The following is a 24,515-nucleotide window of genomic DNA, read 5'->3' as shown; positions in this document are numbered from 1 at the left end:
AAACAAAACAAAACAAAAACCATCATTCTTTCAATGACACTGATCTGCTTTTTAACCCTTGTCATGTGACTTCAAATTTGCTCCGTTCAGGGTCCATCAGGTATCAAGTAAAGAGTGGTTTTCCACACTGACGTTAACATTACAGTTGGCTTTTGATTGCCCAGGAGTTAGGTACTTGCTGACGCCAACGGGATGGCTGTCTTCTTCCCGGCCTCATGAAAGCCCAGTTCCCTGCACGTGTCGCTCTAGAGGACCTTAAACAGTCTCTTGCAAGGGACACCACGGCTGAAGACTGAAGAGTAATATTTATCAACATTAAATAGACGGGTGGTGAAATACGCATAAATATTTCTTCATAGAAACGTAACACGAAATTAAATAGTTCAGCAACACGCACACCACTGAGTCCACGTCCGCTGATGTTGCTCGTAAACACCAGCTTACACTGAACACAAGCAGCTTCTGTTCTGGCTCCGGGTCCACGACACGGACGCCCTGTACAAGGTGAGGTTTCTCCTCAGCCCCCCCCACCCACCCCCCCGCTCCCCACACGGCCCCGGCAAAAGGAAGGAGAAGGAGCCCCGACAATTACAGCAGCGACGAAAACAACAGCAACGGCAGCACCCCTCCCCTCCCCGCCAAATACAACATTTAAGCTTTTGGATCAATTCAAAGGAGATACAAAAATCGTTGTCGCGAAATGTAAGGAGATCAATTGGAAGCGATACTTTCCAGAGTGCTAATGCTTTCTTCAGAGGACACTCGAGTTCCTAAACCCCACCGACGGCTGGGTGAAGGTCACAGAACGAACCAGAAAGCACTGGCCACTGCTAAGTAACACAGGTGTGAGCCCTTTTTTGTTTGGAAGGTGCCAGGTAGCAAGAAATCCAATCCCACGCTCTCCTCCCCTCCTCGCACCCCCCACCCCCGCACCCCCCACCCTCCCCCACAGTGTCCCTTTTTGCTTTGCCATCTATATTGCTGTGTGTGACATTCAAGCGTGACACTAGTACTGAGTTTCAAGCAGTTTGGATAGCAGACATTTCGTTTGGAAACATTCAGATTTGAATGACTGAATTCAAACAATGTGCATGTGGTTCGTGTTTTGAGCTCAGAGGGGCCCCAGTTGGGTTGAGCTCTGTAGAGAACACCAGCAAAGGACGAGGCTTATGCTCACGAGCCTGGGCAAGCCGTGGCCGCGTAGGACCTGACTCTCAGGGGCTGGCCTCTCTGCTGAATATTCCCCAGGGTGGTTTGTGGACAAAGAGCCCTGGTTTCCAAAACATTACACTGGGTTTATTTCACTTTTATGTTGTGTTAGGATCCTAGAAAACTTCAGTTACCAAAGTACTGAAAACATATTGCAGGAATAATTTGCCAGCTCAGCGATTCCCACTCTATTATATACACTATGTGTGTGTGTGCAGAAGTCTCTCTCTCTCTCTCTCTCACACACACACACACATATATATATACGTCTATATTTTTATTTTGTACGAGACTGGAACTGCACAAAACAGTACTTGGCAAGAATCAAGTCCACAAATAGAGTTTAACAACACACCAGAGAAGACGGAAGCTCTATTGGGACAAGAAGGTTCAGCTTTGCATGACGTAATTTCAGAACCACGGGGTCACTAGCCTGACGTGTTCCACGTGGAATCCTTGGAAAGGACGTGGCCAAGTGTGTCGGCTAGTTACGCTCATCTGAGATGCCAGCGCTATTGGGAATTACAAGAACCAAGCAGATCAATTTGGGTATGTAATTGCTACGAAACATTTTTTTTTTCCTTTCTTTAAGAAAAAAACACTTGAAGTCTATTTAAGAATAAATCTCTTTATATTCGGTAATAGGCTTTTTTTTTTTTTTTTTTTTTTTGCTGAATTGGTATTTGACTTTCTCTATTAAAATGGATTTATTCAATGGGTCAGTGAACAGGCAGCTCCTTCCATATCTGGGTGATAAAAACCATATTCATCATGCCCAGAAATCGCCCCCGCCCTCGCCTCATTCCCTGCTAAGGTCTGTGGGCCGACGTGCGTGCGTTTGGTCACCGCGATTGGTCAGACCCCACTCTACGAGGCCTGCTCGGGCACGCGCTTGTGGAAGATCACCGACTGTCTCTGCTGATACTGCTGCCTGCGCCTCTTGCGTTTGTCACACTGGCACAAGAGCAGCATCTTGAAAGTGGTTCTGAATGTTTTGTTGCACAGGGCATAGCACACGGGGTTCACGGTGCTGTTGATATAGCACAGCCAGTAGCCCAGATTCCAATAGGTTTTGGGGATGCAGCTGTCACAAAAGGTGTTCACCAGAACCATAATATTGTAGGGGGTCCAGGTGATGATGAAGGCGAGCAAGATGGCGCTGAGGGTCTGGGCCGCCTTCTTCTCCTTGATGAGGGACATCCGCTTCCGCTTGGTGATCTGACTTCTGGTCTTCAGAGCAAACCTCTTGGCCAGAGTGGCTTCCTTGAAGGACAGGGGGAGGGTGGCCGTGGCCTTACCCGCCGAGGAGTCGGCCTCAGAGGTCTTGGCTGTGTCCACGGCTGACTCTAACTGGACGGGAAGCTTGGAGAAGCTTTTCTGGAAACTGCCGCCATCGTCCACGCCCTTCTGGGTCTGCAGTTTGCCGGCCTTCCTCTCCAAGTCCGGCGCCCCCAGCTCCTCGTCAGGCACCCGCAGGTTGTCTGATGAGGGTAATTTGGTGGAGTTCAGGATGGTGCCGTGGCCGGGAAGCTTGAGCACGATGGAGTAGATGGCCCTCGTCTCGGAGCCGGCGTCCTCGTCAGAGGAGGCCGAGTTTTCCAGGGAGGCAGCAGCGTCGTCGTTGTTCCAGCTGTCGCTGCTGCTGTGGTCTGCGTCCATCTGCTCGGCACTGGGCTTCCAACTCTTGGTGGCGAACCAGAAGTGCCAGCGTCCGTACTTCCTCCTGGCCGAGCGTTTCATACTTTGCTGCTGAAGCTCATAGCTGCTGCAGCTTCGAGAGCTGCCCGTGGGGTGGACAAAGTTTTCCGCCTCTGCTTCTGTCCCCGAGGCTTGCAGGCCGGCGAGCTCTTTGGTGCGTTTTTCCGTTTCCTTGTAGATCCTCCAGTATAAAATAGTCATGATGGTGACAGGCATGTAGAAGGCAGCGATGGCCGTGCCGAAGGTGATGGTGGGCTCGCTGAGGAACTGAATGAAGCACTCCCCTGGGGGCACAGTTCTCTTCCCAACAAAGTACTGCCAGAACAAGATGGCGGGGGCCCAAAGGATGAAGGAGATGACCCAAGCCAGACCTATCATCACACCGGCTCTTTTTGTGGTTCGTTTGGCTCGGTATGTGAGTGGCCGCGTGATGGAAAAGTACCTGTCGAAGCTGATGACCAGAAGATTCATGACCGAGGCGTTGCTGGCCACGTAGTCAATGGAGAGCCAGAGGTCACAGGCCAGGTTCCCTAAAGCCCATCGGTTCATGATGATGTAGGTAGTAAACAGATTCATTGAAATGACCCCAATAATCAGATCAGCACAGGCCAGGCTTAAGAGGAAGTAGTTATTGACGGTCTTTAGCTGCTTGTTGACCTTAAAGGCCACTATCACCAGGATGTTGCCGATGATGGTCACTAAGGCCAGCACGCCCGTCAAGAAGGCGATGAAGACCACTTGCCAGATGGTGTGACCTCCCAGAGGGTCATTGGTGGTGCCATTGGGAGAGGAGAAGTTCCCAGCTGCTCGAGAAATGTTGTAGCTGCCAAAGTGGGTGGCCGTTCCTGGGGGCAGCCCTGCATCCGAGGGGCCGTGTACCCAGGGGGAGCTGATGTTTGGAAACAAAGGCGAGGTTGTACTGTTATTGTGCAAGGTCATTGTGATTCTCTGACATAGTCTGGGGAGATAAGAGAGAAAAGACCCGGTTAGGAAAATGTCTGCCTTCGTTTGATTGGTTCTTTGCATCGAACGAACACTTTAAAAGACATGGAGACCTCTTACGGGATGCTGACCCTCAGGCAGGCTAGAGACACCAAGCCCTTCCTCTTATTTTTAAAGGTGAGGAGTCTAGAGCAGGTAGGCGTTGATTCGTTTGAGCACAGTTAGCTGGAGGCATGCACGGAACATTGTTTTTTCTCTCCACACTGTCCTTACTTTTAAGAGTCTGCCACCTACACTCGCACGTAATGCTGTTATCCAACAAAATCTTCCTTCTCTTAAAGAGAAGGGGGAAAATATTAGATGCTCCTGTGATACTTATCTAGCATAGCTTTATCATCATGCTACTCCAGACCCTGATGTCCCTCATCTGAATTTTCTCCACCTGGGCACTTACCTATCCCAGGCTGCGGACGTAAGCAGCGTTAAAGAGGTGCCCGAGCACTGAAGCCTCACCAGCCTGAGCAACGTCAACCCGGAGCAAGGGACGAGATAAGTGTAAATGACCTCACATTGTATCCCCTCTTCAAGACACAGATAGGAAATAGCGTACTGGATCCGTGTAGTGGTTGGTAACAGTATGCAAGGCAGCTGCCATATGCTTGATAATAGGCAGGATCTTTACCAGAATATTCGGAACTGCCCAAACTGGTTTTGGATATTTCCAGTATTCGTAGATATTTTAAATTCAGCGATGAAAAAGTATTGTAGCACCACGCATGCACATTTGTGTACAAATAGTTGCAAAATTGCAATTAGTTCTTTTGGACACTTGTCACCAAGATATAGAAATGACTAAGAATCATTACAATTAATGCGTCACCAGGAAGACCCCCGTGCTGTCACGGGAAACCTTGGGGGAGACCTGCCCCATCCTCTTGGAGCCTCTGGGGTCGTGAGGCCTACAGATGCTCACATCACCAGCCACTGTGGACCTGACTCAGTCCATCATTCCTCAGTGGGTGTCATTCTATGAATTCAGTGTTTGCTGATCACAGCAAAATACTACTGGGAACACTTCTGTTGTGTTTAGGTTCTTGATTTAAAAAGCGTTCAACCGGGGGCACCTGCGTGGCTCGGTCGGTTAAGCGTCTTGACTCTTGGTTTCGGCTCAGGTCATGATTTCACGGTTCGTGGATTCGAGCCCTGCATCAGGCTCTGAGTGGAGAGAGCACAGAGCATGCTTGGGATTGTCTCTCTCTCCCTCTCTCAATCTCTCTCTCTCTCTGTCTCTCCCTGCCCCTCCCTCACTCTCTTGCATGCTCTCTCTCTCTCAAAAATAAACTTAAGAAGATGCGTTCAACTGTAAGCTCTTACATATAAAGATGTGCACACGTCACACGGTAAGAGTCCTGACTCAGGCCTTTAGACACTGCAAGTCAGAGTCTTTCAACGGAGAGCAGTCAGAATGACACGTAGCCTCTTGGGGTGGCCTCAGCCTATAGCAGGAAGACCTTGTAGTCCCAAAGGCGTGGGTTCAAATGTCGGTTCAACTACTTTCTGGTGGTGGGATCTTGGGTATTTCTTAACTTAAAAAATTCTTTTTAATGTTTATTTATTTTTGAGAGAGAAAGAGAGAGCGTGAGCAGGGGAGGGGCAGAGAGAGGGAGAACACAGAACTGGAAGCAGGCTCCACGCTCTGAGCTGTCAGCACAGAGCCCGACATGGGGCTTGAACTCACAAACCATGAGAACGTGACCTGAGCCGAAGTCGGACACTTAACCTACTGAGCCACCCAGGCGCCCCTGTTTCTTAACTTTCTTGAGTGCCAGTTTCCTCACTGAAAAATAGGAATGAAACATTCTGTATAATGCAATAAACCATTGAGAAATTTAACACAGAATTCCATAGTAAGTGGTCAAAGAAATTTTGTTTCTCATCAAAATATTTTAATACGTGCAAAGAAAGTACTTAGTGCAGAGTGTGGCACACAGAACGTGCTACAGAAGGGTAGTGTCTAGTGTTACTTTACTCTTCCTCTTACGAACAGTGAGCTCACTTTGCTTTCAGGATGCTCAAAGCTCAATTTAGTGCAATAATAGTGATTAAAACAGAACATATATTGGATACTTCCTATGTGGTACACGTGCAAATTGCCATATGTTTTCATCTCGCTTCATCTTTAAAATAATCACATTTTACAAGAAACTGAGACACAGAGAGTTACTTGTCCGAGAATCAAGCTAATGAGTGACGGAGGAGGGGAGCAGAGATTCATTCATACCCAGACAATCTCGAGCCCACCACCTCTGTGTTCCACTGGGATGTTTCTCTGCTTCCCACCAGACTGTCCCAATGCTGCATACACCTGGCCTGACTAGCTGAAACTCTTGATGAACCTCTTTCAAGTGGAATTAATGTGCATTTAAAGATCAATGAGATACCATTTGTCACCTACGAAGCAAAATATAAGTGATTTGATGCATGGAGTATTGACAACAGTGTGAAGGAAATAATTTCACGGTCTTGGCTGTAGGGTAAACTGGTCAACAATCCGAAAGGTAATTTAGCAGCATGTGTCCAAATAATGCACAAATTCCAAGATTCCGGAAGCTGACAGCGTGTGCCTGTAGCATGTATGTATTGTGTGTGTGTGTGTGTGTGTGTACTTACACATAAAATACATAAATGGTTGGGCATACAAAAGCATACACATACAATTTTACATGCACTTACATTCATACACATATACACATGTATTTACTTCAGGACTATTTGAAATTGTAAAAAAATTTTTTAATAGTCTAAGTGTTCTAGTGTATTGTTCTATTACAGAGAAGAAGAGTTTAAGAACTCCTGAATACCCAACAATAGCACTACTAGGAATTTATCCGAAAGATACAGGAGTGCTGATGCATAGGGGCACATGTACCCCAATGTTTATAGCAGTGCTTTCAACAATAGCCAAATTATGGAACGGGCTTAAATGTCCATCAGTTGATGAATGGATAAGGAAGATGTGGTTTGGGGCACCTGGGGGGCTCAGTCGGTTAGGCACCTGACTTCGGCTGTCATGATCTCACAGTTCATGGGTTCCAGCCCTGCGTCGGGCTCTGTGCTGACAGCTCTGAGCCTGGAGCCTGCTTCGGATTCTGTGTCTCCCTCTCTCTGTCCCTCACCCATTCACACTCTCTCTCTCTCTCTCTCTCTCTCTCTCAGGAATAAATAAACATTAAAAAAAAAAAGAAGACGTGGTTTTTATATACAATGGAATACTACTTGGCAATGAGAAAGAATGAAATCCTGCCATTTGCAGCAATGTGGATGGAGCCAGAAGGTATTATGCTGAGTGGAATAAGTCAGAGAAAGACAGATATCATATTTTCACTCATATCTGTAACCTGAGAAACTTAACAGAAGACCATGGGGGAGGGGAAGGGGAAAAATAGTTACAGAGCGGGAGGGAGGCAAACCATAAGAGACTCTTAAATACAGAGAACAAACTGATGGCTGATGGAAGCAGTGGGGGAGAGGGGGAAATGGGGGATGGACCTTGAGGAGGGCGCTTGTTGGGAGGAGCCCTGGGTGTTGTATGTAAGTGATGAATCAAGGGAATCTACCCCCAAAACCAAGAGCACACTATACACACTGTATGTTAGTCACCTTGACAATAAATTATATTAAAAAAAAGGAACATCTGAATAACGCATAGATGAAATCTACCGCACTGCACTAACTGCCAATCATAGGTGATGGAAGGGGTCCTCTTCCTTATTTATTTTCACCTCTCTGGGTTTTATTAGGTGCAGTCAACTCATCCTTATCTCCAGCTTTCTCTCACCGCGGGACGTCTGTATTCGGGAAGTGAGACTTGCTGTTTGGGTACTCTGTTGCATTTACGGTTCCTTCCCAGATCCATATACAGAAGATCTGTTTCTTCTCCCTCCACCCGGTTCCCAGCTTCCCATAGGACACCTAAAGGTGTCTGCCCGTCTTCCCCATCACACTCGCACCCATACGGGTGGATGAGAATGGATCCGTCTCGAACCAGACACCTCAGCTCAACGTCCTGTCTCTGAGGTTAACAGCCACTTTCTCCCGGGGAGTCGAGGTGCCTGTCCAGTGTCCTCCACTGCATGTGCTCGGATGAGCGTTACTTTTTTCTTCTTCACATCATCACCTGTTGTCATGCATTCCTCTTCTTCCTCACGTACCTCTGCTAATTTTCTACACATCGAGTGGCTTTTATCTCCCCAGCGTCTTCCATTCCAAAGCCTCCTGGACATAGCAGCAAGGTCCACGCTTGAGCTGCACTACAGCGAATGTCATATTCCTCCCTTCTTCCTACTCGCCCTCCCCACCCCAGCCCCTGCTGTGTGCTCTGAATCCCACATATCCTCTGCAGCACCTTTCAGAATTCTTAAGAATGCTAAGTCTCTGTCATCGTGTCCCACGGAATTGATCATGTTCTGTACAGTTATTTTCACAGCTTCTGCCATGCTGATTTTCTCATACATCATGATAACGGCCAATAATCCCAGTGCTTTGTATTTGTGCTGATGGCACATCTGTCTTCGTTCATCTTTGTTTCTTCTTGCCAATGTCATGCAGAGGCTGTCTACTATGTGTCTCTCCTTCGGCCATTCTTTTAGAAATGGCCTGTCATCCACAGTATGTAATTTCTGGATGACCATCAATCATGTGGTCCTGACTCCTCTACCTCAGCAATGAGCCTGAAGAACATGCAAACAGGAGCAGCAAGAGTAAATTTAGGGAACTGATATGCGTCCTGGAAAGGGAGGGTAATTCTGTGTTCCTGGGGATTTCTAGGTGCCGGTGACCTATTTATATCCACGCGGAAAACCTGAGAAGCAAGCGTAGAGCGGAGGTACAGGGGAAGGAGAGAGATGGCAGGCAGTGCGGAGCACAGAGACGGCATGATCATGATGTCTTCTCAAACCTGGATGGAGCCACTCCTGAGGTCAACCCCTCCTCCTTGACCTTGCAGGATATATATGTGAGCCAACCATTATCTTTGTGGCTGGGGCTACCTGAGATAGCTTGCTGCCGTCTGCAGCCAAAAGGGTCCCAATTAACATAACTGTCACCCTCAACATCAACACTTCTCATTAAGCCACAACTAGCTTTAGGCCATTATGATTGGTGCCATTGAATTCAATGACTCAGGACTCTCCCCTCCATGGGCTTACCCCCAGATGAGATACGGGATATGAATAAAATAGTTTTTAAAAAGCCCAAAGTGTTTTAGGCAATGTCATATTGCTCCCCGCAGGTAATCACATTACGTTTGTAAAAATTCAAGAGCAAATTAATTTGCTCAGTTGACCCATGTTGATGAAGAAACACGTAGGAATTTAAAAAATATGCCTGAGATCAATTCTTTTTGTTTGGCTCACTTCATCCTGGGAATCTGTGGCACACCACAAGTTGTATAATATTCCATTCTAATTATACTTTGTTGGAACACAGGATATAAAAGAAACCAGAATTGAGAGAAGACACCCATGCATAGGACTATGTCTCTATCCCGGGCTCATTAAATACTCGTTCTGGTGCTGCTGGAGTCTATGGGCTTCTTGATTAATCACTAGAAACCCTGTGAATCACAAACTATCAGGCGATCTTTGACTTAAGTTCTTTGGCATATCTACCAGCGGCCATTGTTCTCTTTATAATTCAATGCTAATTCAATATCTAATATCCCTTAAAAGTTTCAGATATGTGCTTTTTCTTATTTTAAAAATATTCTAGTCTCTGTCCATCATACCATGGATATAGATTATGAACTGAGCAAAAATTTTACTGTTGCGAAAGAGCCATTCACAGAGAATAACCTGTAGTTACGTGCTTTCCCTCCTTGTGATACAACATTGAAAGGAGAGTAATTAAAAGCTAATGGTTAATAATCATGTATTCACTCCTGAAAACTACACTTGTTTCCTTCTGATATCTTCATATGTGAAAGTGAAAAAGAAGAATGTGAATCTGGTAGGTGAACAGGTCACTGAGGAGAAGAAAGCCTTTCAAATGGGAGATGGAAAGTAGTGAGCAAAGCAAATTACGAGCGAAAACCTGTTATGACTTCTGGCTCTGAGAGGGAGAAATGTCTAGGAAATCATGGTTGCTCATCTGAGGCCACCACATAATGAGATGCACTAACTGCACTTCTCTCAATAAATATGATGCTGTTGTTATCAGTAATAACTTTTCCCTGGAAGGCAGCCAAAGGTAGTTGAAGAAGCATGGTCTTCAGAGCCTGTTTGATTTGGGTTTGAGTTCTGGGCTGGCTGAGAAGGAGTACAAACTTGGCAGAATGCCTGGCTTCTCTGAGACACATTTCTTCCTCTGTCAAGAGGGCTTCCCTAGATGGAACCACAAAGGACCCCAGAGAACGAAAACCATCTTGAGAGAGAAGAACAAAGCTAGAGGCAACACAATCCCTGATTTAAAAATACATCACAAAGTTGTAGTAATTAAAGGAGGATGACACTGGCCTGAAGACAGACATACTGACCCAGGTAACCAGAAAGAGCTCAGAATGCCAAGGACACACAATGAGGAAAGGACAGTCTCTTCCACAAACGATGCTGGGAAAACTGGACGGCCACGTGCAAAAGAATGAAACTGGACCCCAGTCTTATGCCATGCACAAAAGTCAACACAAAACAGATGAAAGCCTTATTGCACATAAGACCTGAAACTACAAAACTCCTAGGAGAAAACAGAGGATGGGCCTCATGACAGTGTCCTTGGCAATGATTTCTGGGTATTTATCCAAAAGAACCGAAATTAGCATCTTGAAGCGCTTCAAGCCCTTACTCCAAGCCTTACTTCCTTACCACTGGCCCTTACTTCCTTGTTCATGTAGCACTACTAACAATCACCAAGATACAGAAACAAACTAAACATCTATGGATGGATGAAGGGATGAAGAAAGTATGGGGGGTACGTAGAGCGGCATAGTTTTCAGCCTTAAAAAAGGAAATGATGCAATATGTGACAGCACGATGAGCCTTGAGGACATTATGCTGAGTGAACTAAGCCAGTCACAGAAGGACAAACACTGCGTTACTCATATGAGGCGTCGGAAATAGCAGAACTCGTAGAAGCAGACAGCAGATTAGCCATGGCGGGTGCAGGGGGAGAGAGGGAATGAGGAGTTACTATTCAATGGGGCACACGTTATGCAAGGTGAATGAGTGCTGGCGACCTTCTGCACAACACGGTGTCTGCAGTTAACGACACTGCAGCCCGCACTTAACATTGTCTTAAGCGGGGGGGGGGGGGGGGGGGGGCGCCTGGGTGGCTCAGTTGGTTAAGCGTCCAGCTCTTGACTTCATGATCTCACAGTTCATGAGTTCTAGCCCCACGTCGGGCTCTGTGCTGACAGTGTGGAGCCAGCTTGGGATTCCCTCTCTCTCCCTCTCTCTGTCTCTCTCCCTCTCCCTCACTCATGTGCTCTGTTTCTCTCTCTCAAAATAAATATACTTAAAAAATTTTTTTTAAGGAGGTCGATCTCATGTTAAGGGTTCTTATCAGAATAAAAACAAACGAAAACCCTGGCCACCGCCTGCTCTCTGTGGGTTATGAAGAGGGTAAGAAACATGGTGTGACAGGCTAATTCTCGGAAGTATTAACTGATATGCTGCCTGCTTTCCACTAACGCCAACTTCTCCTGTCCTCAGTGCTGGGTTGTGACCGCAGGAACACAAGGAGAAAGAAATCAGACCATGCTCAAAGTGTGCTTTTAAAAGCAGACTTCAAATACTCTGGTAGAGGGGCGCCAGGGTGGCTCAGTCGGTTAAGCATCGGACTCTTGATTTCGGCTCAGGTCATGATCTCACACTTTGTGAGATGGATCCCGGAGTCGGGCTCTGTGCTGTCGGCTCGGAACCTGGTTGAGATTCTCTCTCTCACCCTCTGTCTACCCCTTCCCTGCTTGTGCTCTGTTTCTCCCTCAAAAATCAATAAACATTAGAAAAACTTTAAAAAAGAAATACTCTGGCTGAAACAGGGCTTTAGGGATAAGTTCTTTTTATCTACAAACATTTAAGTCTTTGGGCACCAGGGAATGGTGTACTGGCCTAATCAAATACGAAAGATCCCTCCTCACCCCGTTAAATCTAAGTAGATGGACAAACGACCACAAAAAGTGATTCAGCAGGATCATGGAAAAAATAGGTACCCCATGAGCCAGCAATTTAAGTTCTAAGTATCTGTCCTCTAGAAAATCTTGCATATATTCAAGGAGATGTGCATAGGATGTTTGCTGAAGCATTTGTTGGCATGACAACAATTAGGAAAAAAAGAGTATCAGTTTGAGAGTGGATTAACAAAATTTGGTAATACATAAAAGGGAATACAGCAAATAAAAGTTTATCTATCTATGATCTATCAATTTAAAAAATTTTAAATGTTTATTTATTTATTTTGAGAGAGAGATAGAGCAAGCTGGGGAGGGGCAGAGAGACAGAGAGAGAGAGAGAGAGAGAGAGGAGAGAGAGAGAGGAGAGAAGGAATCCCAGGCAGGTTCCACACCATCAGAGCCCAATGTGGGGCTCGAACTCACAAACTGTGAGATCATGACCTGAGCTGAAACCAAGAGCTGGATGCTTAACCGACTAAGCCACGCAGGTGCCCCTCATCTATCTATTTAAACATAAGATCTGAAGCTCTAATTCTAGAAGAAAACAAAGAGGATAAGTGAGCTTCATGACCTTGGTAATGGTGATGATTTCATGGCTGGATATATACGAACATAGTTCTAAAAGCTCTAAAAATATATTGTTGAGTAGGAAAAAAATGCGTGTGGGGTGATGAATAAACATGATATGATTCAGGTACCAATAAAACATATACAAAAATAGTATGTACCTTATATAGATGCTTATATGTTTAAAATTGTCATAAAAAGACAGAAAGATGCAAATCCCATAGTAGCAGTGATGTCTCAGTTGGGGAAGACGATGAGGGTGCGGGTGATGGACAAAGAGGACTTCAGCCTAATCTGTAACGTTCCTAATGGGAAAAGTATGCGTTTCCAAAGCCAGAGGGAGGCAGGGAAGAGAGTAAAGACGGGAAGATGCTGGAATTTTCCGCCCGCCACCCTGGTGTTGGTTCTCCGTGAGGAGAGGGTCAGGAAAAACCAGGTCTGAGGATGTTGGTGATGCAGGGGTCACGGGGGGCCGCGCACGCTCCCTGCCTGGCGCCCTGTGGGAGGTAGGGGGGCGTCTCTGCCTCTGGGTCATGAGGGTCTGTGACAGCCTGCACGCACTTGGAGCGGCTGGTCCCTCAGCCTCACAACTCCAGAGCTCAGCTCAGGCCAGCTGACACCCGGGATCTCAGCTTTTAACACCCCGACCTGGGAACCCTGCCACCAGCCGAAATGGCAAATGGGTGTTGTAAGCTGCTGTGTGGCGATTCCCCATGCCGAATGGGGCGTGAAAACGGAGATTGCAGCTATATACAGATGAGATTCCTTGCTGGCACGGGGCAGCATTCGTGGGTGGAAAAGGTAATACCCACGTTATATGTGAATAGTTAACGTCCTATCTGACACGTGGCAAACCCCAGTTCTCCAGTCAGTTGTGCACCCTGTCTCCCCATGGCTGCGGGGGGCCCTTCTCCCATTTGTTCCTCCATGGGAACATCCACAGGGGCCATGCATCTTCACAGCACACTGTCTTCTATCCCCAGCCAGGGGAGTGCATTTCCAGTGCCCCCAGTCCATCCACAGCGAGCTGTACCCATGGGATCTAGTAAGGGGGTGTCCGTATGTGGCCAGGAAACAAGACCTCCTCCTCCTCCTCCAACTTTCACTCAGGTACAGGTACCTGAGACATCTTCCATAACCTTCTCCCTGGCCCCCTGTGCCAGATCCGTCTTCTTAAAAGCACCCTCGTGCTCTCAGAGGTTCAGCGATGGAAGTCTTGTTGGTATGACATCAGAGAAACCGATCAGAAGGTCCTAAGGGCTTCCATAAGGACTATCTAAAAAGACTTAATTAGACATGAAGTCACCTACTCTCTTTCCGTACATTCAGAAGTAACATGTAACTTGCTAAGAACCAGGGGTCCTGGGTAAGATCCAAATGAAACGATGATAAACGTGGGGCTCCTGTTTAAGGCCTTTCCCCGAGGAGGGGATGTGATTTCGAGGCTCGGCACTCTTTCTCATCCTGACTCAACAGCTTACACACTGTGGAGCTTGTCCATCAAAAGCCTACATGCTCTAGGGCTTATTTCGAATCAAGGAAGTTCCTAATCTATGGTCACTGAACTGATGTCCGCTGGTGAGGACACCTGAGGGAAGCCCCGCCTTCTCATGCTCGGGAAGGAACAGGTGGCGGGAGCAGAGATCCCTGCAAGCAGAAGGTCTAGGAACGCAGGCTGCCCAAGGGCAAAGGGGTGGTGAGGCAGGAACAGAACAGGGATCCAGAGATTTCCGACCCGTCGGGTGGGAGCCGGGGCCCGTGGGGGTTGGTGGGACATTCAGGGCATTGCTATGGAAGTGTTCCAGCCTGCAGACCTCAGGCGAGGCATTCAAAAACGAGCACGATCCTGCCAGTGGGTGGGGACACGAAGTCCTTCTCCACGATTCTGGGAGGAACGCCCTATCCTTCCACGTGGATTAGTGACATCTGTGCATATATAGGTTGGTTCCCGATTTCACCTCTGAGTGTATATTTTTCCAGACCATCTTCTCCACATTGTATTTACGAGCACATACAGAATTGCTTCGCTGAGTTTTTCAAAACAGAAACCAGAAACCAATCAGTGGGCCAACCGGGGAATAAAAAAGAAAAGACACAGAATTGAACAGGGCATATCAGAACACATGATAACTGTAAGTACTGTTTCTGAAGACTTCTTTTTAGGACACACATATTCACATACACAGGTATGACATAAAATGTAATTTGTACTGTCGGTCCTGGTCAGCAATGTTTGAAAGTCACTGCAGTGGATAGTCTGGCCTCTTTTATTAGTATTTAAAATGAAAAATTGGAACAAAATGTGAACTATTTGAGAGTGCCAAGAGTTGAAAGTAACATTATGAGAAATTTAATCCCCCTAAGTTATGGGAAAAGGTTTTGGGATTATAAATCTGTAAACTACCTAGATGACGTTTTAAAAACTTAAAAAATGTAAATATCCAGTACGAAAACACGTGTAAAAGTGCTTAGAGACACCTAAAAGGCCAATGTAAATGTGAGGCATTTTTTAAATGAATTCCAAGAGACAAAGTCATTTCATTTCCTCTAAGCCATCGTGAAAAAAAAGGATTGGGGGCTGTCAATTTTTAAACCTCCTGAAATGATTAAAAATGTGTAAATTAACTTTTTCTATAAGTTTAATTCCACTTCTGTTGTTGTTATAACTATTACCATTACTATTATTATTATTAGATCACGAAGGGCCAAGGGAAAAAACCAAAAATACCTTTGCAGTTCACAACCATGCTTTTTTCTAAGATCAACTATTCAGCCCTTCCTCCACATTCAGCATCAAGTACGCATCACTTTTCAGGGTTTGCTGTGGGTCTCTCCTCCCCTTTGTTCAGAGGGTCTCTGTGTTCTTATTCACCAGTCTTCAATGAAAAGGACTTTCCCCAACGCTACGTTGTTCAGATGACAGGCAATTCCAGAGCCGGCCACTAGGTGGCGAAGCAGACCCGGAGAAGCGGCTCGGCGGGCGGGCCCGAGGCTGCAGCCCTTCTCCCCAGGCCGGTGAGCGGGAACCTCCACGCGGCTCAGTCATGCGGTGCGTGGAGAGACAGCCAAAGGGTCAACAAACCCTCTGCAGTCAAACGTGTCTTTAAAGGGAATCAAACCTTTGCAGACTCGCACAGTCAGAACCAAACTTTGTGAACCCAGCTCTTGTTTCGAGCTGCCAGGAGGAAAGTCGTGCCCTAATATGGTGCAATTGCTCCTGTTGCGAACAGAACATTCCGGAATGCCAAAATGGGAATAAAACGCCACTTCAGAAAGAGAAAGCTTGTTTTTGAAAAGTCGATGGATCATGCCGCCTCCCTTGGTTGCTGCCTTTCATAGGTTTTATGCCATTTGACAACAAAAAGGAAGGCTGCTTGGCAAAGTATTGGCCTCACTACTGTCTATGCACAACAGCTGGCTGCTGAAATAACACGGTGGAGCCTCAAAAACAAACGTCTACATTGGACTAATTACCTGCATCAGCACTCTCGAGCCGCACACCTTTTGTTATTAGAATTTTTAGAGCAACAGCAAGAAGTAGAAAACAAAGCTCAGAGGGGCTCACTCCCTATCCCTTTACTTACTCGCTTCCGAGGGAAAAGAGAGAAAGAGGGGCCAGCTGGATTCTGTTCTCCCGCAAACCTTCAGGATCTAGGATTTACTTCTTATTTTCTCGATATTCTGAAAACTTACTGTTACTTCTTTTGAATACGGTGTATGCGTTTGTGATGGGTGAGGAATCGTGTCTGTAAACTGCAGAGCTAATGCACTCAGAGAAATAATTCTGATGAAAAATCTAGTGAAAACAGACTTGTGGACTACATATTTTTTTAAATAAAAAAATTTAATGTTTATTATTTATTTTTGAGACAGGGAGACAGAGTATGAGCAGGGGAGGGGCAGAGAGAGGGAGACACAGAATCCGAAGCAGGCTCCAGGCTCTGAGCTGTCAGCACAGAGCCCGACGCAGGGCTCAAACTCACAGACCGCGAGATCATGACCTGAGCTGAAGTCGGATGCTTAGCCACCTGAGTCACCCAGGCGCCCCTGGACTACATGTTTCTAACGTGTCCATTTATATACTGATAGGACACCTGGCAAAGAATGTTCTTTTGACTTCACATTTATGTTTTTTGATTGCTTTCAGTTAGACTAGTTATGATTTTTTTCAAGGTCCGTATTTATCAGAGTATCTATTTTTGTAGCTGGACGTATTTCATAGATCTGATTTCCTTTGAAACTTGAGCCGATTTGCACCTCCCCATCCCCACGTGCCGGAAGACTGTATGCAAAGAAGTAGCAGTTACTTGGGGGCGTGCACATAAGGGGAGACTGAGTCCGGCCCGATCCCGTTAGGTCAGCAAACATACCCCTTCTGCCAGGTGGGCAATCTCCTGAGCACTCTGATCCTGCTTCCTTAACTATAAAATGAGGATTATCCTACTTGAGGATTGGATAGAATGTGTAGAGAACATTCAGCATAGCCTGACGGGTCCACAGCAGTTTCTTGAGAATGGTTAAGACTATTAAGTTTCTGTGATTGTTCAATTTTACAGAATGGTTTTTTCAAGGCTAAACGAGAGCCAGCCTCTGTGGAGTTCTAAACCCAGGGTGACTCTGACCTCGGGGGACGTTTGGTAATGTCTGGACACATTCTTCTTGTCACAACTTGGGGAGAATGTGTGTAGCAGGGGCGGTGGGGGGGGGGTGTCAGAAACGCCGATAAATATCCTACAGTACAGCCCCCGACGACAAAATTATCTGGCCCTAGAGGTCTGTCATCCAGAGGCAGAAAAACTCCCGTGTATAGACAGATAATAGAGATCTAGAAAAATGGATCCAGTGCCTGGAAAACGTCCTGGCACCCATGAACCTGGCAAGCCGGTTGGCAAAGTCTCTTCAAGAATCAGCTCACGGGGCACCTGGGTGGCTCAGGTGGTTAAGTGTCTGACTTCGGCTCAGGTCATGATCTCACGGTTGGTGGGTTCGAGCCCCGCGTCGGGCTCTGTGCTGACAGCTCAGGACCTGGAGTCTGCTTTGGATTCTGTGTCTTCCTCTCTCTCTGCCCCCACTTGTGCTCAGTCTCTCTCTCTCTCTCTCTCTCTCTGTCTCTCTCTTTCAAATAAATAAAACGTTAAAAAAAAAAAGAATCAGCTCACATCTAATTCCTCTGGAAATCCCACTCCCCACCTACGGGAATCAATCTTGTCATCATTTGATCAACCCTTCAGTCATCATCTGAGACAGTCTGTGCGTTTGAGCGCTTACTGTGGCCTTGGACAGGGGACAGGGTTCTTGCTCCCCAGAAACCACTCCTTAGGGACACCGTTAGCTACGGTGAATTGCCGCAAGAGAAGGAGTCTGGTGAATAACCAGCTTTGCTTGAGTCGGCGGGGGTATTTGGCGAGTCTTGAGAAATAAAACCCCAGGCTGCCAAGCAGGAAACAAAGAGCACAGCATTCCAGGTAGAGGGAACAGCCTCTGCAGGGCATAGCCGGCCGCCCTACAGGCTCCAGTCCCTCCGAGCACAGTGTGTTTTAGTTTTTCTCCCTCAATTCACCGCAGGGGAGGCGCCTCAAGGGAAGGTTCCTGCTTCTCCCACTCGCCGTTTTACTCGGAGATCTTCACGACTTCTTTCGCACAGCAGACCCAGAACTGTGGCCTGAGCTCCCGCGTCCCTGGCATCAACGCAGCCGCACTTAGGACAGAAGCGCTGATAACGGAAGGGCCCGAGGAGATGCGGGCGCCCAGGGTAACCGGCGGTGGCAGGGAGGCAGAGACTGAGGTCGCATCTGATGAGAGCCCACTGGAAAGGAAGGAGCACCGCGGGCTCCTCCAGAGGCGGCTGCAGGGGGAGGTGGAGAGATCGCCTAGTGGCCTTGGGCTGGGCTGGTCCAAGAAGATAAGAATTCGGTGGCACCCGTGACTCGGGACAGAAAGGAGGTGTCAGAAAGGAGGAGTCCCCATCGTCAAGGGCCTGCCTCAGCCTCTTCCACGGCAGAGAGAGGGAGAGAGAGAGAGGGGTTCTCAATCACCCTGTCCCTCCAGATGTCCCTCCGTGGGGGGCACAGGGCAAAGACAGGCTTGCCTGGGGGAAAGAGCCACACGGAAAACACCATTTTCTTGTCATCGTTCTCCGCTGCCCCCTATGCACTCTGGCCCTCACACTGGTGACCCTAGACCCACACCCTGTGCTGGGAGTCCTGTGAGGCGATTGTCCGGGTTTGGGTGCTGCCTTGTCATTGCCTCAGTATCCGCACCAGAAAAGGAGCAGGGGTAACACCACGTGGCTGTTAGGCACATTCAAGGAGATAACAGAGAAAGCGGGGGGCACAACCGTCATCACTCAATAGGCGTTTATTAAAAAAAATTTTTTTTAATGTTTATTTATTTTTGAGACAGAGAGAGACAGAGCATGAAGCAGGGGACGGGGGTGTCAGAGAGAGGGAGACACAGAACCTGAAGCAGGCTCCAGGCTCTGAGCTGACAGCACAGACACGGGGCTCAAACCTGCGAACCGTGAGATCATGACCTGAGCCGAGTCAGGCACTTAACTAACTGAGCCGCCCAGGCGCCCCTCAGGAAGCGTTTTATAAGAAGGTGTCGGTCCTCTCTTGCCTGCTATGTGATCACGCCCAGAGCTGGAGTCCCTGGGACGTACCTGGGCCTTCCCCGGTCAGAGATTTGACACATCGATTTTTGTTTCCACGGATCTTCATCCTCCTGACAGGTTGTAAGCCTCTTGGGGGCAATGAGCAAAGGCATTTTTATCCTTACTTTTTGAGTTTCCAAGTCTGTCTTAGAATTCACAACTCTGATAGGAGGAAAGCGGCCCCTTGGTGGTAACATGTTCAGTAGATTGACCCTTAAGGCATATGGTTTTATTAATAATGTTCACTTTTGGGGCGCCCGGGTGGGTGGTTCAGTAGGCTGAGCATCCAACTCTTGATTTCAGCTCAGGTCATGATTCCAGGGTCATGGGATCGAGCCCCACGTCAGGCTCTGTGCTGAGCGTGGAGCCTGCTTGGGATTCTCTCTCTCTCTCTCTCTCTCTCTCTCTCTCTCCCTCTGCTCCTCTCCCTCTCTCTCTCTCTCTCTCTCTCAAAATAAATAAAATGAAAAAAGTAATACTCACTTTTTCTTATAAAAGCAAATCAGGCAAGAGAAAAATAGAGTAATTGTGATTCCTCCTTGAAAGCAAAAACCCCTCAAGGTTCAAATGAATTCTACTGAAGTAGAGGAAAAAATGGAGAACGGGGAGAATTAATCTCCAGTAACAGGAAAAAAAAAAAAAAAAAAAAAAGAACACACTGGCGAGGTGGCTTTGGTACGATCGGTGAAGAATTTACACACGGCCGAGATATTAAAAGGCTTTGCGGGAAGGAGAAAAAATGGTGGAAATGTAAGCAAGACCCCACAATTTTATTTTGCCTTCTATTGTCCTTTGGGGGACACGCCTTCTTGGTTCCTTTCTCGTGAGTTTAAAGACAAACACCACGATGACCCCAGGGGCTGCAGGTTTTGATCTCAGTTTCCCTTCCAGTGCTGCCATCGATAACATCTGTCCTCCAGGGACCCGGGCTCTTGTGAGTGCGCGTGTATTAACCCCTGCAGCCTTATAATCATCCCATGAGGTGGGGACGGTCAGGGCTCCCGCCTGCAGCGTGAAGAGGCCAGTGCACTGAGTGCCGTAGAGACCTGCCCCGGGTCCCGCAGCTAGCCGCGGCCGGCTCCCTGTCTTTTCCTAACTTCTACCCTGGTGGCACATCCGCCAGGCCCATTGCCAAGCAACACCCAAATGTATGAAGCACCCATGCAGGCCTCTTGCCCCGCCTCTCTCACGCCCATGCCCTAGAGGTAACCACTGGCAACAGTTCACTTAAGTGAATACTTGGTAGAGGAATGGATATGTCCTTCCAAAATCACATATGTACGTGTTTAAGCACTGCCTGTGTGCCAGGCACCGTTCTCTATGTTTAAACACATATTAAGCCATTTAATCCTCACGAAAATTCTGTGAGTTAAGAGTCTTTCATTTTAATGGCCAGATGAGGAAACAAGAGGCACAGAGAGGCTAAGTCACCGGGCCAGGGTCACACAGCTTGTAGGCTGCAGAGATAAGATTTGCACGAAGGCCGAAGGCCGTCCAACCCAAGGCACTGCTCCCAACCAGCCAATGTGTATTATGCTGTCTACCTTGCTTTTTTTTCATTTAACGGTATATCGTGGACATCTTTCTCCTTCAGCGCCAATAAATCTACGTCACGCATGCCTAAAAGGCACCCGGTACCATAAAGAGGGACGGACCAGGATTCGTTAATTAGCACGTTATGTCCTGGACTCCAGCAGGTTTTCACGGCGGGAGAGCGTATGAGACACAACGTCCCCTGACGATTCTTCCTCCTTTTAAGTGACATGATGCCGAGTTAGCGTGAGCGTGGCCAATGCGAATCTCTGAGAACCTCCAAACAAGAAAATGACCGGTTTCCAGACTCCTGTTCCGCACTTGCTCTACTGAAATCCTAGTAAGAAGGCAGAGGGCCATGTCTCCACGTCCTTGGCAGCTGGCCCACATCACAAAGCCGTGTAGAAGTCAAGCAAATGAAGAGATACGAAAGGACTGTGATGGAGAAGATGTGGCGGTGGGGGGTCAACCCTTTTCTTAAAACACTACCCGCCAAGAACGCTCACAGATTTTGATGAAAGAAAATGGACACTAAACTCTCAAACTATGGTAAAGTATAAAAAAGTGACTGTTCAAAGCACTACGCATCTGTTAAAATGAAACAATGAGAGCAGAAACTGTGAGATTTAAATAAAATAATAAAATGTATATTTTGGCACAGCCCTCACAATTAAATATTAGAAAACAATGATCTCTTGTTTTGAATTTCCTGAAACCAAATGGAAAGTAAAGCTCATATCACTATTAATTCTGGCTCCACAGGATTAAAAACAAAGGGCAAAGGAATAAGGTTGAACCGGTCTAACAAAACAGTGCAAATCCTTATTCTAAAACCGCACAGGAGTATGAATGCAAACATTAAATACCAGAAGTATGAAATTAATAAAATGAAAAGATTTATCAGATAGAAAAGAAGAAATTATACTGAGGATTCGGAATAAACACAAACAAAAAAATAATCATGGGCAGAATACTGAGGTTTGGTGCCTGGAATTATTTTTAGAAATCCCCATCAAACTGCCCTTCCTCTGGGCGATTTGGCACTTGCTGTCGGGCTTCACTGAGGGGCCGTGGCACGGGGGGTCCCTGCCCCGATGAGCTCAGAAGTGTCACATCTCCCCACCTGCCTCTGAACTCCAGAGGGCAAGGAATGGCACTAACATGCATATGTAACCCAGCAAGGGCATGATTCGGAGCTGGATCCACATGATCGTATACCGCGCACACCTAAGTTGCCTGGGCGGGTGGCTTCACCCTCCGAGGCCTGTGTTTTCCTTTCCTGAGATAAGAAAGGTTAAGCTTCTGATGCTGTGGCCACGATGTGACGTCTCTGTCTGTGGTAGATATTTTTTTAAAGGTTATTTATTTTGAGACAGAGACACTGGGAGTATGAAAGGGGCAGAGAGAGAGAGAGAGAGAGAGAGAGAGAGAGAGGGAATCCCAAGCTGGTTCTGCACTGTCAGTGCAGATCCTGACGTGGGGTTCAAACTCACAAATGGTGAGATCATGACCTGAGCTGAAATCAAGAGTTGGACACTTAGCTGAGCCACCCAGACGTCTGTGTGGTAGATATTAACTGTATCTCACTGTTGATCTGCGAAGCAGCGAATGCTTCATAGAACTAATAATATACCACAATGGAGTGGCCATGCTTCTGTGAAGGACAAATTTATCAATGGCCAAATCCCAGACCCAAATGATTTTAAAGCCTTTATGATGTCGGCGATTCGACACGCCACATCACATTAATATTGGAGACTGAACTGCACATTGCACAGAGCTGTGCAGAATGTGGGATCATTATGCTTCAGCAGGTGCAACATGACCCATGACATAACCAATTCTGTAATAACTGGTCATACTGTCATCTATCGAGCGCCTATCTCATATATGGCACATATATTATGTATATATTCAAAGTATATATTCATTAGGGCAAATCCTTAGAGTAATTCTATAAGGTGGATATTCTTAACATTTTATGTTTGAGAAAACAGAGCCTCAGGGGTTAAGAATTTGCCCAAGAGACATCAGACGTGTCCAATGGGATTATAGACTTTGTGTGTCAGACACTAAACCACAGTCTCCATGGTTTGCTTAACCTACTCTACCAATGGGGTCTTCTTGTAATTGGCATGAAGCACATCGTTAATGTTGTGTTCATACATTGCTAGTTCGAGAATCGATTCCTCTTTCTCTGTAATAGATGAAGCAGGAAACGGTACGTGGGAGAATCCCAGAATTACAGGGGCAGGCCCTTCCCGAGTTTAAATTTGTACTCTTTGATGCAAGCGTGTCTTATTCATTCTTACCCCCCTCATTATGAGTTATTTTCTCTGGCAGAACCGTATTTTAGAATTGGTTACGTCTCTGACACAGGCTCAGCATATCCTAGTCTGGGACCGAGGGCTGAAATGCCACCTCCATGAGCCACTGATACAGTGACGGGACTGGCTCCCAGTTAGCAGCTGCCCCTGAACACGACAAAGTACTTCGTTGTTCTCCATTGCCGGTGGAGCCTGGTTCAACCAGTCTGCACAGCCTTCGGTAGAGCTGTACGCGGAGGTGAAGTGAGTTCGCGGGGCAGTTGTTACATGACAGAGGAAGCCACCCTAAGATTCCTTCCCTGGCCTGGCAGACTTGGGAACCTGGACTAATGACAATTAATCATTCGGGGAAGCTGATTAACGCCCTGCTTGTCTTCTCTGTGAAGGCAGCGGCACTTGCATCAGAACAGATCGCTTTATCCAGTCTATTTCTTGTTGCTGTTACTATTGACACATGAATGTTGGTGTCAGAATGCATTTGTCTCCAGAGGAGAACACCACAGTGACCGTGAGCACCACCGCCTTGATGATAAGAAACCCTTTCCACTCCAAAAACAGGCTGTGAAAGAAAAGGCTTTCTATACGAGTTGATATTTCAATATATTCCAATCAGGGGCAGATACAGACTTTGTGGAGACTGAAGCTTCTACAAGTTTATTGTCCCCCTTTAAGAAAATGCATACGAAATTAGGAGTATAAGATGCCATCACTCTCCTCTCCCCCAGAGGCTTGCATAAAGGGAAAGAGCTTGCCGTTTTAGCTTTACTAGCTTCACAGTAAATTTCCTCCCAATTCCAACAAAAATTCAGATGATTATGATTGAGGAACTTAAAGTTTTTAAAACTCTATATGCAACTCACTCAATATGTGTATCTGTAGACTTAGAGGTAATGAAGTCTTCAAAAACACCTCAACAAGCAAATGCAAATACAATGGCTGGAAATTCTGATGCTGTGCAGAAGGAAACTGGAGTTGGCCCAGGTGTGATGTATTCCAATGAATTAGGTTTGAGAACGTTTAATTAGCTTCTAAAGTTAAGAACCCATGAGATCCCACTGTATGCCACCAAATGATCACATTCGAAAAAGGGTGGGCAGGGGAGAAGGGAAAAAGGAAGGGCTCCCCTGGCTGGCAGGCTGGTGTCAACGCAGAACCGGTAGTAAAGGGACCTGTCTGTCAACCCCGGGGAAGCTAGTCACCGAAGCAGTCTTATAAGGACACAAAGGGACAAATTGGGACATGCAAACCTCATATTTGAGGGATTTAGTTTTTCTGAGAATGATAAAAACTGACAGAGAGGAAGTCACTTTGAGTCAATCATATGCCAAAGAAAGGTTTATGGGAAAGTTTCCTCCACGTGTTTGGTACAATGTGGCTCACACGGTGGCCCAGCGATGCTGACTGGAACCAGGCTGGAATACAA

The 24,515-nt window shown here is 46.8% G+C and overlaps 2 protein-coding genes and 1 long non-coding RNA gene across 9 annotated transcripts in view; 2 read left to right on the top strand and 1 right to left on the bottom strand.

Moving 5' to 3' along the window:
• The window catches only part of LOC131493669 (zinc finger protein 37A-like), a 126,362-nt gene extending 115,196 nt beyond the window's left edge, over window positions 1-11,166 (top strand). For 2 of the 3 annotated variants that reach the window (XM_058698292.1, XM_058698282.1), the window contains one exon: window positions 8,677-11,166. In XM_058698292.1, the coding sequence (XP_058554275.1) occupies window positions 8,677-8,714 (38 nt within the window). In that variant the 3' untranslated portion in view covers window positions 8,715-11,166. Of the gene's footprint in view, window positions 1-6,192; window positions 6,469-8,676 lie in introns of those variants that run through there. The other variant, XM_058698284.1, reaches the window with a different exon arrangement.
• The window catches only part of CHRM3 (cholinergic receptor muscarinic 3), a 522,291-nt gene continuing 499,245 nt past the window's right edge, over window positions 1,470-24,515 (bottom strand). For all 5 annotated transcript variants that reach the window (XM_058698297.1, XM_058698296.1, XM_058698294.1 and 2 more), the window contains one exon: window positions 1,470-3,865. In XM_058698297.1, coding sequence (XP_058554280.1) covers window positions 2,077-3,846 — 1,770 coding nt within the window. In that variant the 5' untranslated portion in view covers window positions 3,847-3,865 and the 3' untranslated portion in view covers window positions 1,470-2,076. The remainder of the gene's footprint in view (window positions 3,866-24,515) is intronic.
• LOC131493691 (uncharacterized) lies at window positions 1,665-5,756 on the top strand. The gene is made up of 2 exons (XR_009252799.1): window positions 1,665-1,758; window positions 4,733-5,756. It is a non-coding gene; the product is annotated as an uncharacterized LOC131493691 (long non-coding RNA).

Source organism: Neofelis nebulosa, chromosome 13 (genome assembly GCF_028018385.1).
Source record: "Neofelis nebulosa isolate mNeoNeb1 chromosome 13, mNeoNeb1.pri, whole genome shotgun sequence".
Classification (NCBI taxonomy): Eukaryota; Metazoa; Chordata; class Mammalia; order Carnivora; family Felidae; genus Neofelis; species Neofelis nebulosa.
This window is presented reverse-complemented; position numbering and strand designations above follow the sequence as displayed.